This window comes from Nicotiana attenuata, unplaced genomic scaffold (genome assembly GCF_001879085.1).
Source record: "Nicotiana attenuata strain UT unplaced genomic scaffold, NIATTr2, whole genome shotgun sequence".
Taxonomy (NCBI): domain Eukaryota; kingdom Viridiplantae; phylum Streptophyta; class Magnoliopsida; order Solanales; family Solanaceae; genus Nicotiana; species Nicotiana attenuata.
In genome coordinates this window covers 43,531-58,372 of record NW_017674220.1, presented here as the reverse complement: position 1 = coordinate 58,372, position 14,842 = coordinate 43,531, and the positions used below count along the sequence as shown (strand labels likewise).

The 14,842-nt window shown below is 38.4% G+C and overlaps 1 protein-coding gene across 1 annotated transcript; it reads left to right on the top strand.

Moving 5' to 3' along the window:
- Positions 1–1,248: 1,248 nt before the first annotated feature.
- Positions 1,249–7,589, top strand: LOC109218224. Its single transcript, XM_019382576.1, has 8 exons — positions 1,249–1,660; positions 2,034–2,165; positions 2,262–2,385; positions 2,866–3,302; positions 3,486–3,562; positions 3,681–3,816; positions 4,084–4,287; positions 7,246–7,589. The coding sequence occupies exons 1-8, from the start codon at positions 1,274–1,276 to the stop codon at positions 7,303–7,305; spliced, it is 1,557 nt and encodes a 518-aa protein (XP_019238121.1). The 5' UTR covers positions 1,249–1,273; the 3' UTR covers positions 7,306–7,589.
- The last annotated feature ends 7,253 nt before the right edge of the window (positions 7,590–14,842 follow it).

Here is a 14,842-nt window from a genome sequence, read left to right as displayed (position 1 = left end):
TGGGTCTAACTTTTACATTTGTAAAGCCTCAAATTGGGGGTTCCTCAAGTTAGAGAAACTAAGAATTCTTTCAAAAGTGATCATATACAAGAAGTCATGGTTAATATGGGTAACTCATATTATCTGCCGGTTCACCCGTTTTTTATCCGTATTAAATATGGGTCGGGTCGGATAATTGATCCGTTTTTTCATTACCCGTTTTCAACCCGAACCATATCCGACCCGACCCGCCCGTTTGTCACTCCTACATGGGATAAACTCTTCTTAAATTTAGTCATGAGATTAATTATTCCTTATACCTCATACCAAACGAGCCCTAATAATTGAAAGTTCCCGCAAGTTGTTCGCTTATATTAAATGTGTCTAACGGGCCGGGTTGATCCGGAACCGGCCCGGCCCATACCGGTTAAAACCGGAACCGGACTGGCCCGGTTCATAAGGGGCCGGGTGGGCTGGGTAGGAGGGGTAGAGGGGGTTGGACCGTTTACTATTTTTTACCGGTTAACCGGACCCGTTAAACCCGGTCTAATGAATAGTGCCTCTAACCGGTTTAACCGGCCCGACCCAGACCATGAATATACCATGAATATACCATTAATATACCATGAATATACCAATTATTGTATACTAATTAACATAGTTTAAAATTGTTGGAATTTGTATATATTTAGGCTATAAAACTATAAATGCTAAAATCATAGAATATGATGGTAACGTATTATTTTTAAAATATGCTATATATGTGTTATTTTAAGATTTTAAAACAATTTGTGTTATTTTAAATTATTAGACATATTTATGCTTAATGATTTAGTTTGTTAGATTAATTTGAAGTATTATTAATTTATTATGCATGAAAATTTAGTTTACTATTTATTTGTTAATTTACTTTTTAAATGCAAACTTTAATTTTGTAATTTTGAAATAAATATAGCACTTGCAATTTATAAGTGTAATTTTTTCCTATCTTCCTTGTATTATTTATGTTAGTACTTTGTATTAATACTATAACTTACTATATTTATACAAAATCCAAAAAAAAAAATTTAAAATTATACTAAACCCGGCCTGGCCCGCCCTCTCAACCCGTAACCCTTATGGTTCAATTTTTACACCTGAACCCGTTAAACCCGTTAAGACCCAAACCGTAACCGGCCCGAATCGTAATCCGTATGGGTCCAAAAAATATAGGCCCGGCCCGGCCCACCCGTTAAACACCTTTATAGTAAACGCATCGGCCTAAGGACCGTCAAGAGACGGGCTTCCCCGAACCATGGAGTCGGAACTGAATACAATAACCATACACCTGGTCTCAGCCACTGACTCGCCCGAGTTCAACCATCTGACTCGGACATTAACTCACTCTTCCGTCATCGGACTCGACGCCGAATGGAAGCCCATTCGAACCCAACAGTCCGCTTTCCCCACTGTCTCTCTTCTTCAAATCGCTTGCCAGCTCGCCGGCGCCGACGATTCGTCGATCGAATCACCAGTCTTCTTAATCGACCTAGCATCAATCCATTTACCATCAATTTACCATCTCATCAGGGATGCGTTTGTCTCGCCGTATATACTAAAATTGGGATTTAGGTTCAAGCAGGATTTGGTGTATTTGTCTTCTACTTTCTGCTCTCAAGGCTGTGAACCCGGTTTCGACAGGGTTAGTTTTGTTTCTTAAAACTGGCTGTGTATTTACAGTAAATGTTCGAAGCTTTTATATGTTTATATGGCTTTTCCCTTCATATATGCTCTAGGTTGCTTAAAATCTGCAGCTCGCTAAAATTTTATCTTACTTTTTTGTTATAACTAGCCTAGATTGTAAAAGAATTGTTGTTTTATCAATATGTTATTGCTGCAGTTAATATTTGTTATTTGCTAAAGTACTTGGACATTTTTCTCTTCAAGCTATCTTGGTTCAAGTAACACATTCTACAAGCTGTACACCTGTATGATTGGTTACCTTTATATAGAACTGATTTAGTTGTTTTATTTGGGTAATACTTGTCGTATACTAGCTAATAGTTGGTGACTAGGTGGAACCCTTTTTAGATATTACAAGCATATACAATAACCTGCAACCCAGGCAACCAGGGAGAAGATTGTCGAAGCAAATAAAGAGCTTGGCGACAATTTGTCAGGAAGTTTTGGGAATTTCTCTATCAAAGGTGTGCAATCTTGATGCTGACGTTTTGTTAGCCAGGAAGATAAATATGGTTTGATTATAGAAAGATTTGTTTCAATTTAGTGCATCTTGATTGCAGGAACTGCAATGCAGCGATTGGTCACAGCGACCTCTGACAGAAGAGCAAATGCAATATGCAGCAGCTGATGCTCATTGCTTAATTCATATCTTTGATGTCTTCAAGGTTAAGGTTGTGAAAGAAGGTTGGTGAAGTACCTTTCTTGTCTTGTTCTAGTGCATGCCCATGTGTTACAACTTCCATGAAGCAGCTCTGACACACCAGTAACCAACTTCCCTGATTGCAAAGATTGTTCTTTCTAAAGCAGAAAGTCAGGTGTCTTGGGTATGTTCACTAGGGGATTTCTATTGGAGTATAATGCTCTCCTTTTGAACAACAAAGCCCGGGGGGGGGGGGGTAGTATGACCATTTAAAGAAGTGCGGTGATTGGAGAGAGATTAATCCAATTTTGGACCTATTTTTGTACCTCACTTGTCCAATTAGATTTTCAGTTCTCAATTTTCGATATGTGATATCCAAGAATAAATGGTAAATAAAACGGACAGTTATGTCCTGTCAGCCATCAGGAGCTACAGACCATCACACGGGCAAAGAAACTCATCTTTCACTGCATTATCTCTATCTGGTCTGTTCTCTTTACATTTGGTTAAATGGTCCATTTCAGGGAATTCTGTCCAAAGTATAACTGGCCTCCAGATGAGACTGGATCTTGGGCTGAAGCAGATACTTGACACACTTCAAACCTCTAACAAAATGTGTAGCATCAAATTTGGTGAAGCTTCAAAGATGGTGCAAGCTATTGCACCTGATTTTTGTAAAACAGTCCCCATCTCAGAGGAAGTGGTTACCGCACTGTCACCTGATCAAGCTAATCAGATGGATAACGTGCTTTCACGAATTGTCCGAAAGTATGGTGATAAAATTTTGTTAACTGAATCTGACAGAAAGCCAAAGATCTCGAGAAAGAAAGCAAGGAAATCATCTGGTAGAATAGCAAACAAACAAAGGCCAACAGAAGGTGATGAAGAATGGCAAGGTCCTCCACCCTGGGATGTGACCTCCGGTGGGGATGGGTCCCCTAAGTTTCTATGTGATGTGATGGTGAGATACCACATTTTAGCTACAGATATTGCTTTTCTATAAAACTGATACGCCTAGACTTCTTTACTGCCCTCTCTTGCTGTGAGGTGGAGAGTTCTGTTTTTCTCTCTATTTGGGAGGCCAAACTATGGCACTTTTGCTTCTTTTTCTGGCTGTCATTGGAACGTTGTAGTAATCTTTCAGGTTGAAGGATTGGCGAAACATTTAAGATGTGTTGGCATTGATGCTGCTGTTCCTTATTCAAAGAAGCCTCAATCAAGGTGCTGAATGGCTTTCGATTACTTGACCTAGTTGATTCTAAGTGGAACTCAGTAGCCATATTTTTTTTCCCTATATGACATCCCTTGTGATATCTTTTCTGTCTTTTGTTTTTTTCAGGGACTTAATAGAACAAGCATGTAAAGAGAAGAGAATACTCTTAACACGGGATGCAAAACTTCTGAGGCATGATTATCTCTTAAAAAATCAGATATACCGGGTGAAGAGTCTTCTAAAGAACGATCAGTTGGTTGAGGTAAATTGAATGCCTTTAAATTCTAGCGAATGAAGTTTGATAATCAATTTTTTTTTANTAAAGTAACGAGTACAGTTAGGTTGTAGGTAATTAGAATGCCTTTAATTACTTAGCGAATGAAGTTTGTAGTAATCAATTTTTTTAACTTAGTAATGATGAATGAAATGAGAAGGAGAGGGGGGGGGGGGGAGCATGGAGAGGAAAAGTGAACACTATTGAAAATCTTGTCGACCGTCCACTCATGGAAATATTACCTTGTATATACAGATAATAGAAACCTTTCAATTGGAAATCTCTGAGGACCAGCTGATGTCAAGGTGCACAAAATGCAATGGTAAGTTCATCCAAAGACCTCTGACAACCGAAGAAGCTGTTGAAGCAGCTAAGGGATTTCAGGTGATTCCAAACTGCTTGTTTAACAAGAATTTGGAATTTTGGCAATGCATGGATTGCAAGCAACTTTATTGGGAGGTAGGCCTTCAGTTGGTACTTTATTCCATCAAATTTTGTTGGGTTCTGTGTACTGCACCAGATACTATTTCCCTGCACTTCCCCCTAATGTAGAGAAATAGAGATATATACAATTGGAATGGAACTTGTAGTGGATTTTTCCCCTGCCATCACGCATGTTTACACAATGAAAACTGTTTTTATGTGTGACATTTCTGAGCCTATGCAAAGTTCTGGGTCTGTTAGTTTTGCTGATAGTGAAAAACAGTTTCTGCACCTACAAATTTTTCTTTTTCGGATGAGGAGCACATGCAAGTGGAAAAAATTAATTCTCATAATCTATCAAGAATATTGTCATAGTTTAAAATTGGCAGTGGCGAATTCCGTTCTATGTGATCTTTGGACTGGTTGGAGCATTTGTCTCCAATGGGATGTATGAGTGGTTAAGGCATAGAGTAGAGCTGCAACTCATAGATCTCAGGTTTGGATCCAAGCTACGATAATAAGCTTAAGTCCATTTACTCCAGCCTTGACGGGCAGGTTTTTAGGCACCTGCATTTGTGAGTTGTAGCAGGCTGCTCGATGGATTATCTAAGTGTGCACAAGCTGGCCTGGACACCATCCTCGTCAGAATTTTTAATAATAAAAAGAAATTACTAGCATTTATTTGCAGTAAAAGGCCCTTTCCAATTATACCTCCTCCTTTGCAGGTAGACCTGCTCTTTTAGGTCATATTGTATCTCATTACAGAGGTTAGTTTGTTGAGGTAACAACACTGGTTTACAGAATTGATAACCATAATCTAAATTATTTTTGTGTACCATTTCAATGTTGTGAGAAGATAACACAATGTGGGATCTGATATTGGAGTGTGGTTATCGGCCCAATATCAACCTCAAGTTTATTCCCATATTACTGTGATGTAAAAATAGTATATACCAGAATAGCAGATTGCAGAACTGGGTCTGAGAAAAACATCACTCTGCTGCTATGCCCATCCAATTTTCTTTTCCCTGTGTCCTCATCTTAGTTATGGGGGCGCTCATTTGGAGTTCTCTGTCTCCTTTGGCCTTTCTAAATGATGTTGCCGATCGTGAAGAATCATAGCGGCAACCAGTTATATTAAAAGCTTTTATAAAACAGGTGATGTTCTCATAGAAAATAAAAAGACGTGAACTTCTTTCAGAAACAATGAAAGATGCTCTCGGTCTGGGTTCTCAACGTCATTAGCAGCCAATCTAGCAGACAAAACACCAGTGTAGCGTTGATGCATGTCAACAACTCCTCACTAGGCTAAAGCCAACAACAGTGGCTCCTTCGTCACCCCCAACCCCCCAGAAAATTCAAAAGTTGGAAAAAAGATACGGGAAAAAATGTTCTCAGCCTGCTAACAATAGCCCCCTCCTACAATTATCAAGCCAGTCCCTCACGTCTCCACCAGAGGTTTATGGCTACCTCTCTCCAGCTTCGACACTTTATATTCGTCCCTCAGGCCTTGCAACTACTGCATTTTTCATTCCCCCTACTGGGCCGGATCCAGCTTATTAGATCTGGGTTCCCGTGAACCCAGTAGCTTTTGCATATACCTGTTGATGTGTTAAAATATCCGCTAAATATCCATAAATATTTGAGTGTGAACTCAGTTACTTATTGTATATTTACTTAAGGTCGTTATAGGAACCCATAAACTTTAAATCTTGGATCCGTCTTTGCCCCTACACGTAGTCTCTTGCTATTGTGGCATAGTTGAATTGCTGAATAGTACCTTCGAGGCATGCAGGGTTTGATCTGTTCCAATAATTACTGCTACCTCAGGTGACAGTATGGTCTGGGATTTTTGTGAATAACTGGTCACGCAATGTTAAGGGCTATTGCGTTTTCAGTTAGAGTGCATGAGAAATTTGCCATGGTAAACGGAATAATAGATCAGAAAGGAATAAATAGCTGTGTTTTCCTGTCTCAAGGCAACGTAGCACTTGATGTGTGGGTAGCGCAGCGGGTTCGAATCCTGCTGTGGACAAAGCTCAGTACTCAGTATTTAAGTTTGAAGGAAAAGTAGAGGGGAGGACCGATACTCCCTAGAGCTTTGAACCTGTGCGCCAACTAGAGCCGGACCAGAAGCCCACGGGTTTATCTTGATGTCCTCCCCCCCGCCCCCCCCCCCCCCCCCCCCCCCCCCCCCCCAAAAAAAATTTGCCATTTTTTTGCTGATAAATAATTTCAATAGTGAGAAGAAAGGGAAGTCTTTTTGTCACCATCAAGCTGCTTTTCAATAGTATGGAGTTCTTTCTGTTTATATTAAATTACAAGGGGAAAAAAAATATTTCTGTTTTTGAGAAACTAAGTGGGCTTTTGGACATAAGAATTGTTAAATTTCAAAAAAAGGATGAAAAAAATTTTCAAGTAAAAAATGTATTTGAATTTTGAGTTGTGTTTGGACATGAATATAAGTTTTGGGTTGTTTTTTGAAGTTTTGTGAGTGATTTGAGTGAAAATTTTGAAAAATAGGTTTTTGGAGTTTTTATCAAATTTTTCAAAAATTTCCAAAATGAATCTTCAAGTGAAAAATTGGAAATTTATGAACAAACGCTGATATCGGAAAAAAGTGGAAATTTTTTTGAAAAAAAGGGAAAACATTTCTTCTGTCCAAACGGGCGAGAATGTTCAGTTCACTCCCCTAGAGAATTGCATGTTCACTTATATCAATGCATCGAAGAGTCAATGTAGATGGATGTATCAAAGATTGTGTAAATAAAGAGTATATTAGCTTGTGTGTTTGGGTGGTTGTCTTCTCTGCCCTTCACCAACTACCCCTCCACCCCCCCCCCCCCCCCCCCCCTAAAAAAAAAAAACACATCGTTTCCTTTCTTTTATACATTAACAGGGCCTGGTGTTTATTGGTTTTTCTTTTTTTTTCTTTCTTGTTCATCTCTTCTTTAACTCTTTGCTGTGGTTGTCTATTTGATGATGCTGTTGCAGGGGACTCAATACCACAATGCAGTGCAAAAATTTGTCGATGTGTGCAAGCTGAACGAATGAAATGGCCATGATACCTGTGAACTGATTGAGACACCCCCATTCGCCAGATTGCTATGCCAATATTGTTGTAACCTTTAGTTTATTCATCTCCACTCCCCCATATATGCCTCACTAGATGCTATCCTGTTCAGGAAATGCCAGCGGCTTTTATTTTTATCTGCTGTTATGTACCTGAACCATATTGGCTACTTTGAAAGAACTGCAATTGGTCTAAGTTGCTTGAATTATTTGCCATATTGCTTCTTGTAAGTTTATAGTGCTTTTCAATTACGTCCTTTTCTATGCATGAAGGCGTCAAGAAAATGACTTTGGCATTCACTTTTGGGCCGGTTAGTATAGTATAAATTATTTAGGTTTGTCTTATTCTTCTTATATGGAGTTAGAGCGAACCAAAAAGTAATGGAAATGGCTTTAAAATCTCTTGTCCCACCATAAAAAGCGATATTTGACCTGGGGAAAAAACGTTAATTTGCTTTACTCCTTTGTTGTGGATTACACTTTTGTGCTTCTCTATTACAAAAGAGAAATTTTTTTGTGTTAAATGACCGTAATGTACGGACTTAAATCACTCCATTAAGAATAGTAGAGTGGAGAACATAAGTTATCTTTGTTATATCTTGTTTGATGTGATTGACTGAAGGGCACAAAGCTAACAAATAATTGGACCTAGAAGATTTAAGTATCTTTAAACATGGACCTTATTTTTATTTTCTTTGCTGCATCGTCAAAGCACTAGAAACATAAAGTTGACAGATGATAGAATATTATAGTAACGAGATGGAAAGCATTATGTACAGGTAGGAAGAAAGTGGGAAGCTTCAAGTAACCAACTTGTCGTCAATAAATAAACGTAATTCAATTCATCCCACTTAGGTCGGTTTTAGTTGGTCCTAATGAGACTTGAAAATAAGCTACTTTTTGCTCTATTCTTCTAAATTTTAAAAGCAAGAACACAGTAAAGGACACGCCTTTCTTGATTAAGCTCATAATGTGCAGTTTTAGAGCCACATGCTATGAAGGAAATTAAACGGTACTTTATATTGCATAATTAAATAGAATAAAAACAAATATATATAAATTTTTGAATCTCCTTAACATAAGAAAAAATCTCTAGCGTTGCATGTTGGATTGTTTCATACTTCCTCATCAGAATTTTTGATTCCACCACTATTCGAACCGACTACTGAAATACTAAGACAATCCTTGCTTAATTTAGGATACGTATCGAAACATGATTCAATTCCCACTGACTATAATGTTATTTAACTTTTTCTTTTAACCCTTTTACGAAAATCCTGAGTCACTGTTAGTGTGTGCAGCAAATATTTATTTACCGAACTAGGTTGACGCTCGTAAGCTCACAATTCAAAAGTGTAGGTTCGAGTGACGTGTAACGCACTATGAGTTTGCCTCCCCACGTACGAAAGTGTTGATGATGAATGATTCGGAGCGAGAGACATCGTCGGGAAGGCGGCCGTCAAATCAGCACCGCCTGCTTGGATTCCCTCCTTCTGTTTGTTCTGCAGACAACGGCCCTCATTACACCATTCCACATTTCAATTGTTTTTCTTTCTTTTCGGCTCATCACCGCAAATCTAAATATTCTTCGTCCTTCCTCCACGTTTTCCTTTTGGACGTTTCGTCCTACCATTGGCTATTCAGGTTGGCCCCATTTGCTCCTTACTCTTTTCTGTCGCCGCGTGTTGTTTTTTGGGCTGCCTTTCTTGGGGTGTTGGTTTATCTGCATTTCCTTCGCTAGCTGAAATGGACTAAAAAAGGTTTTTTTTCTTTTTTTTTTTTTGTTTCTGTTTCGTTTTGTTTTTTCGTGAACGTATATGTGGTTATGGAGAATAGTAGTTTACAAATATGTTTGTAGTTGTGACTGAGTATTTTGATGTGGGGTTAAATGAAAATGGAAGTTTTGTTGTTTGTATTGCGTTTCTTCTGAAAACAATAAACTTGTTACTCGCCGAGACGAATCTAGTATAGATTTGGTTTAGGTGAATTCAGCAATTTTGACTCACGCACACACGCGTGTTACTGTATGTGTAAGAAAAATCATTGAAACTTTAACGACTAACACACAACAGATTTAATAAACATTTTTTCAAAGATTCAACTCATATAATTTACAACTCGCTTGTTAGTTCATAACTTGTTCCTTTGGAAGTGGGCTGGAAATCCTGTCAAAGATAATTAAATATGTGGATTGTATAATTTTTTCTTAATATCTATTTTAATGGACCAACGTACTATTTATTCACAATGTCGGTCACATACAATGATGACATTTAATATTTATATTTATAATAAGATGGAGGTAGAGGATCCTCTTAATTAAGCTAAAACTACACTCCACAAGATCACTAAACAAGATTTGCGCAATATTCTTCTGAAGAAGTAGCGTAAAGTATAGATTGGTTCACTTTCAAAATTTTGGAGGATCAAGATTACAGTCATACTTAACGATTTATCGTTTAAAAACTTAATACTTCAAAGTTGGCATGTCAAAATTAAGAATGGACAATACCATTCAGCCAAACAATATTCTCTTATCTGCATCTACCGATTTTAGCCGGTCTCAATTACTCCCTCCGGTCCAAAATAAGTGATTTTTTGGCATTTTTCTTGTGGTAAAAAATAAGTGATTTTCCAGATTTCAAGAATGAATTAATTATTTTTTTCCTACATTGTCCTTGAAGTAAATGGTGTTGGAATATGTGTTAGGAGTGTTTATGTGAGATAGTAAAGGTTAATATGGTCAATTCCATTGCTAATTAATGCTAAAAGGTGGATTTCTTAATTTGTGTGAAAACATCCAAAAAATCACTTATTTTGGACCAGAGGGAGTACTTTATCACCCAAAAAAAGTCTCAAATGACTGTCTACACAATTTTCATTTCCCAGAGGAATGACCACTCAGAATGGTTTAGGAGAACTGTCTTCAGTACATCACATCTCCTCACTGTGTTCCTTTTTTTTTTCTTTTTTTCTTTTTTTTTCTTGGGAGGGGGGGTGTTCTTTACCGAGTCCGAAACCAAAATGTGGTTCTTTTGGACAAGTAACACCTTAATCGGTGTAAAAAAAAAAGATGACATTTTTATATATAGTGCCCAAATACCGGGCGCTATACATTAACGTTAACTGTGCCGTTAATGTATAGCGCCGAGTATTTGGGCGCTATGTATAAGAAGCTGCCACGACATAAAACTTTATGTATAGCGTCCAGTATTTGGGCGCTATACACCTTTTCCCATCCCCACCAATAATTCCTGACTTCAATAATTCAAAAGCGTATAGTGCCCACTTTTTGGGCGCTATATATATTAAAAAAATAAATTTCCGGCTAGCCATTTCCTATATAAAGAGGTTAGGATTGTATAGAAATTCATTCAAAATATTTTTTAACTCTTGTTGAAACGTTTATTGTTGTTAAATTCTCCAGCATTTTTTCATTATATCTGAAGAGCGTAGAATAAGAGTTTCATTATATTGGGGGGTGAGGTTGTGATGGAGAATAACTCCGTGGGCTACAGTTTACCTGCTCAGTGTCATGTTAAATTGCCACTTACAATGGAGTACGATAAATTGATAGCATTGTTATGCAAAAAAATGAGTGTGAGGAAACGTTCAGTGATACTTAAAGTAACCGGAAGATATCCGTATTCCGTCACTCCGCAAGGGGTTGCTTTTTACTCGGAGTTTAACATCGACGATGATGAAACTTTGAGTGATTTTCTGAGGACTCCGGATGAATGCTGGGAATTTCTTGTAATCACAATGTTGGAGATGTACGTGAAGGTCGAAGACGTTCCAAAAAACGAGGTTGTGCGTAGTAGAGATAACCCCCAGTCATCGGGCGGTTATTCTGGAGCAGTTTTTGCCGGACAGGTTCCGGATGAAAGAGTTTTCCTTGATTTAAACTTATCACCGCCGGTGAATGAGCAGCGAGAAAATAATTTATACCCTGCTTTCCATAATTCACAAGACGAGTGGTAAACTTCAATTTTCATTTGTGTTAATTATGTATATTTTTGGTGTATTGAATTTGTATTAACGCTCATATATTTAATAGGGGGTACCGGCCGGATATGAATTTTATAAGTGGCCTATCCGGTAGTCATCACCTAATTGAAAACGTCCATCATGGAATTTCATCACATTACGACTTGTAAGTGAAGTGATATAGCCATATGGAAAGCATTTATTAATTCAGTAGCTTATATTTTGTCGGTTGTGCAGTGAAAACGAGCAAGTTGAACCACCCGTACTCACTCAATTGCCCGAAAACGACGTATTACATCGGGATCTGGCAGATGCACAGAGTGAGGAACAGAACAGTGATTACGACAACAATGCCGATGAATCCGGAGATGAGACACCCTTTCCTCGTGAGGATGGTGATGCGCAGGATGAGGAGGAAGGACATGATTTGAAGAGAGGCCCCCCTAGACGAAGAGTGTACGAGTCCGAAGTGCCGTTTTATTCAAGGAAGATTCCTTACATTGATAACTTGCCAACCGTGCCGGATGTGGAAGCTCTCACAAGGGATTTTGATGAAATCCGGACAGCAATGTGGGATGAGTCTAGACCAACGGCGCTTGCAAAGGGGATGCTTTTTCCTGATAAAGTGCGCGTAAGCAGGGCTTGTAAAATGCACAACGTAAAAGAGTGTCGTGAGATGCAGGTATGGGAGTCAAGTCCGATGGTATACAAGGTTGTTTGCCGCAGGTGGTTTTGGCCATGTAATTGGATGTTGCGTGCGAGCATGAAGAAGTCAGGTATGTGGAAAGTGGGTAAATACATTCCCACCCACACATGCGAAATGGACACATTCAACGGGAATCACTTGAACTTGGATATTGACTTGATTTCTGTTGTTCTTATTCCACACATCGAAGCGTCCATAAGGTATAAAATCAAAGAGTGCATTACAGCAGTCTACCAGGAACATGGCCATACCATTACTAAAAGAAAGGCATATCTCGGGCGCAAACGAGCATTTGAAATAGTCTATGGTAACTTTGATAAGTCATTTGCAGATCTGCCTAGGTACATGGCTGCACTGCAACAGTTTAACCCCGGGACAGTTGTTGAATGGAAGCTTGAGCGGAGTCAGGGTAAACCAGAATATATATTCAATTACGTGTTCTGGGTGTTTAAACCAGTAATTGATAGTTTTTCGCATTGTCGGCCCGTAATATCCATAGACGGCACTCATGTCTATGGAAAGCACGATATCAAGCTGTTGATAGCCGTGGCAGTAGATGCTAATGGACAGATGTTTCCTCTAGCTTTTGCTATTTGTGCCAATGAAAGCCAAGAGACGTGGACAATATTTTTGAACCACTTGAAAGAGCACGTTGTCAAACAGCGTTCCGGTATCTGTCTAATATCTGATCGGCATAGTGGTATCTTAAGTTCTGTGGAGAACTTGCCTGCATGGCAAGAACCTTATGCCTACCATCGTTACTGTGTTAGGCACCTTAAAGCCAATTTCCAGAAGGCATATCCCAACAAGGATCTGCATGATTGATGTGGATGGCAGCAACAGACCGCCAACAACATAAATTCCGGAGGCACATGAAATATATCAGGCAAGAAGACGAGGCAGCCTATCGTTGGTTAATACGACATGACCCTGAAAAATAGACTTTGCATGCGGATGGTGGCAGACGATGGGGAACTCTGACTACAAATGTGTCAGAGTCTTTCAACGGGTTATTAAAGTCGGCAAGAGGATTGCCTGTCACAGCCATGGTGCGGATGTCGTTCAAGCAGATGGCGGAGAGGTTTGTTGAAAGGTCTGCAGCTGCAACGTCATTGATGAAAACGGGTGTTGAATTTATGCCAGTGCCGATGAAGAGATTTGAGAAATACAGACAGCGAGCATATTGGCATTCATTTTTGCAGTACGATAACGAAAGAAATATTTTTGAAGTTCGCACCGCTATCCATCAAAATCGGGGTAATAATGTGCATACTGTAAATGAATCTACAAGGTTATGTTCTTGTGAAAAATGGTCCATCTACCACATGCCTTGATCACATGCCATCAAGTGCTTCTACAAGTTGGTTTAGGTGCAACCAACTATGTTGATCAACAATATAGTGTTTCGAAGTACCTAAACACATATAGTGGGCAGTTGCAGCCAGTGGGTGCTGAGCATTATTGGCCGCCTGAACCATTTAAAATGGTGTGTACAAGTCCTATTTGCGCCGAATACAGGTGAAGAAGAGAACGCGTATACGGAACCAAATGGATGTTAGTGATATCATTTATGCGCGCAGATGTGGTATATGCTCGCAAACAGGACACGACTGTCGAAAATGTCCTTCGGCTGGTTCGGGTGGCAATAGTACTCAAGCTCTTGGTGGTCCTTCTTCTATTATGCCTAACTATCACTGAGTTTATGTTATAATAGACGTTGCTATGTTTATGTTGTAAGTTTTATAAAATAAAATTATGTTTGTTAATTATGAATTGAACTTTTCCATTTTAATTTTTTTTAATGATATTTTAAAAAATTATATGTTCGGAAGAACTGAAAAAATATTAAAATATCATAAGGCTAACTAATTTAATTTTAATTATGGTTGTTTTTTTATATATAAGTGTTGTCTTGTCCAACTGACATAAAGCTGTGTCGTACCTGTCGAAACCTTTAACACGCAAAACATAGCGTGGTCAAATATTACGTTATGTGTGTATATAGCATGGTCAAAGAGTACGTTATGTGTGTTGTCTTGTCGAACTGAAAAGGCTGTCCAACTGACATAAAGTTGTTTCGTACCTGTCGAGACCTTTAACACGCAAAGCATAGCATGGTCAAATATTACGTTATGTGTGTATATAAATCAGGATATTAACAGACAAATTTATTGACAAATTTATATTTTTTTAATAAAACACTAATATTAAATCCGGATAAATTTAACATACTAGTTTCGAGAAGAAGAACCGGATATAAAATATTGAGGAAGAAGAAGCAAAATGGTCGTCTTGAAGAAGACGGCTCGTTTTTTAAAAAAGGGGTATAGCGCCGGGTATTTGGGCGCTATACCTGGGCGTGGGAGCTTTTTATATATAGCGCCCAAATACTCGGCGCTATACATTAACGGCACAGTTAACGTTAATGTATAGCGCCCGGTATTTGGGCACTATACATAAAAATGTCATCTTTTTTTTTTACACCTATTAAGGTGCTACTTGTACAAAAGAACCACATTTTGGTTCCGGACTCGTTCTTTACCCTCCGTTACCTAACATTGATAAAAATGGAACTTTTATTATGAGTTAAATTAATAGGTTAAGTGATGACATAATATCAGAACATGTTTCAGGTTTGAATGTTATTCTCACCGTTAACATAATGATTAATTAGCTTATGCTCATAAAAAGAACAAATAATTATATTTTGTTCACCCGATAAGGGTGAGAATTTCCATTGATCCTCTGACTATGATGGATAATGATAAGCACTTTGAATATTTCGATTGTTCTTGGATTGGGAGAGAAAAATAAAAAAAGAAATGT

Coding starts and splice junctions, on each gene's coding strand:
- LOC109218224 (XM_019382576.1), top strand. CDS start 1,274: ATGGAGTCGGAACTGAATACAATAACCATACACCTGGTCTCAGCCACT. Junction 2,386..2,865: donor GGTTAAGGTTGTGAAAGAAG/GTTGGTGAAGTA, acceptor GGTCCATTTCAG/GGAATTCTGTCCAAAGTATA. Junction 3,817..4,083: donor AGAACGATCAGTTGGTTGAG/GTAAATTGAATG, acceptor TTGTATATACAG/ATAATAGAAACCTTTCAATT.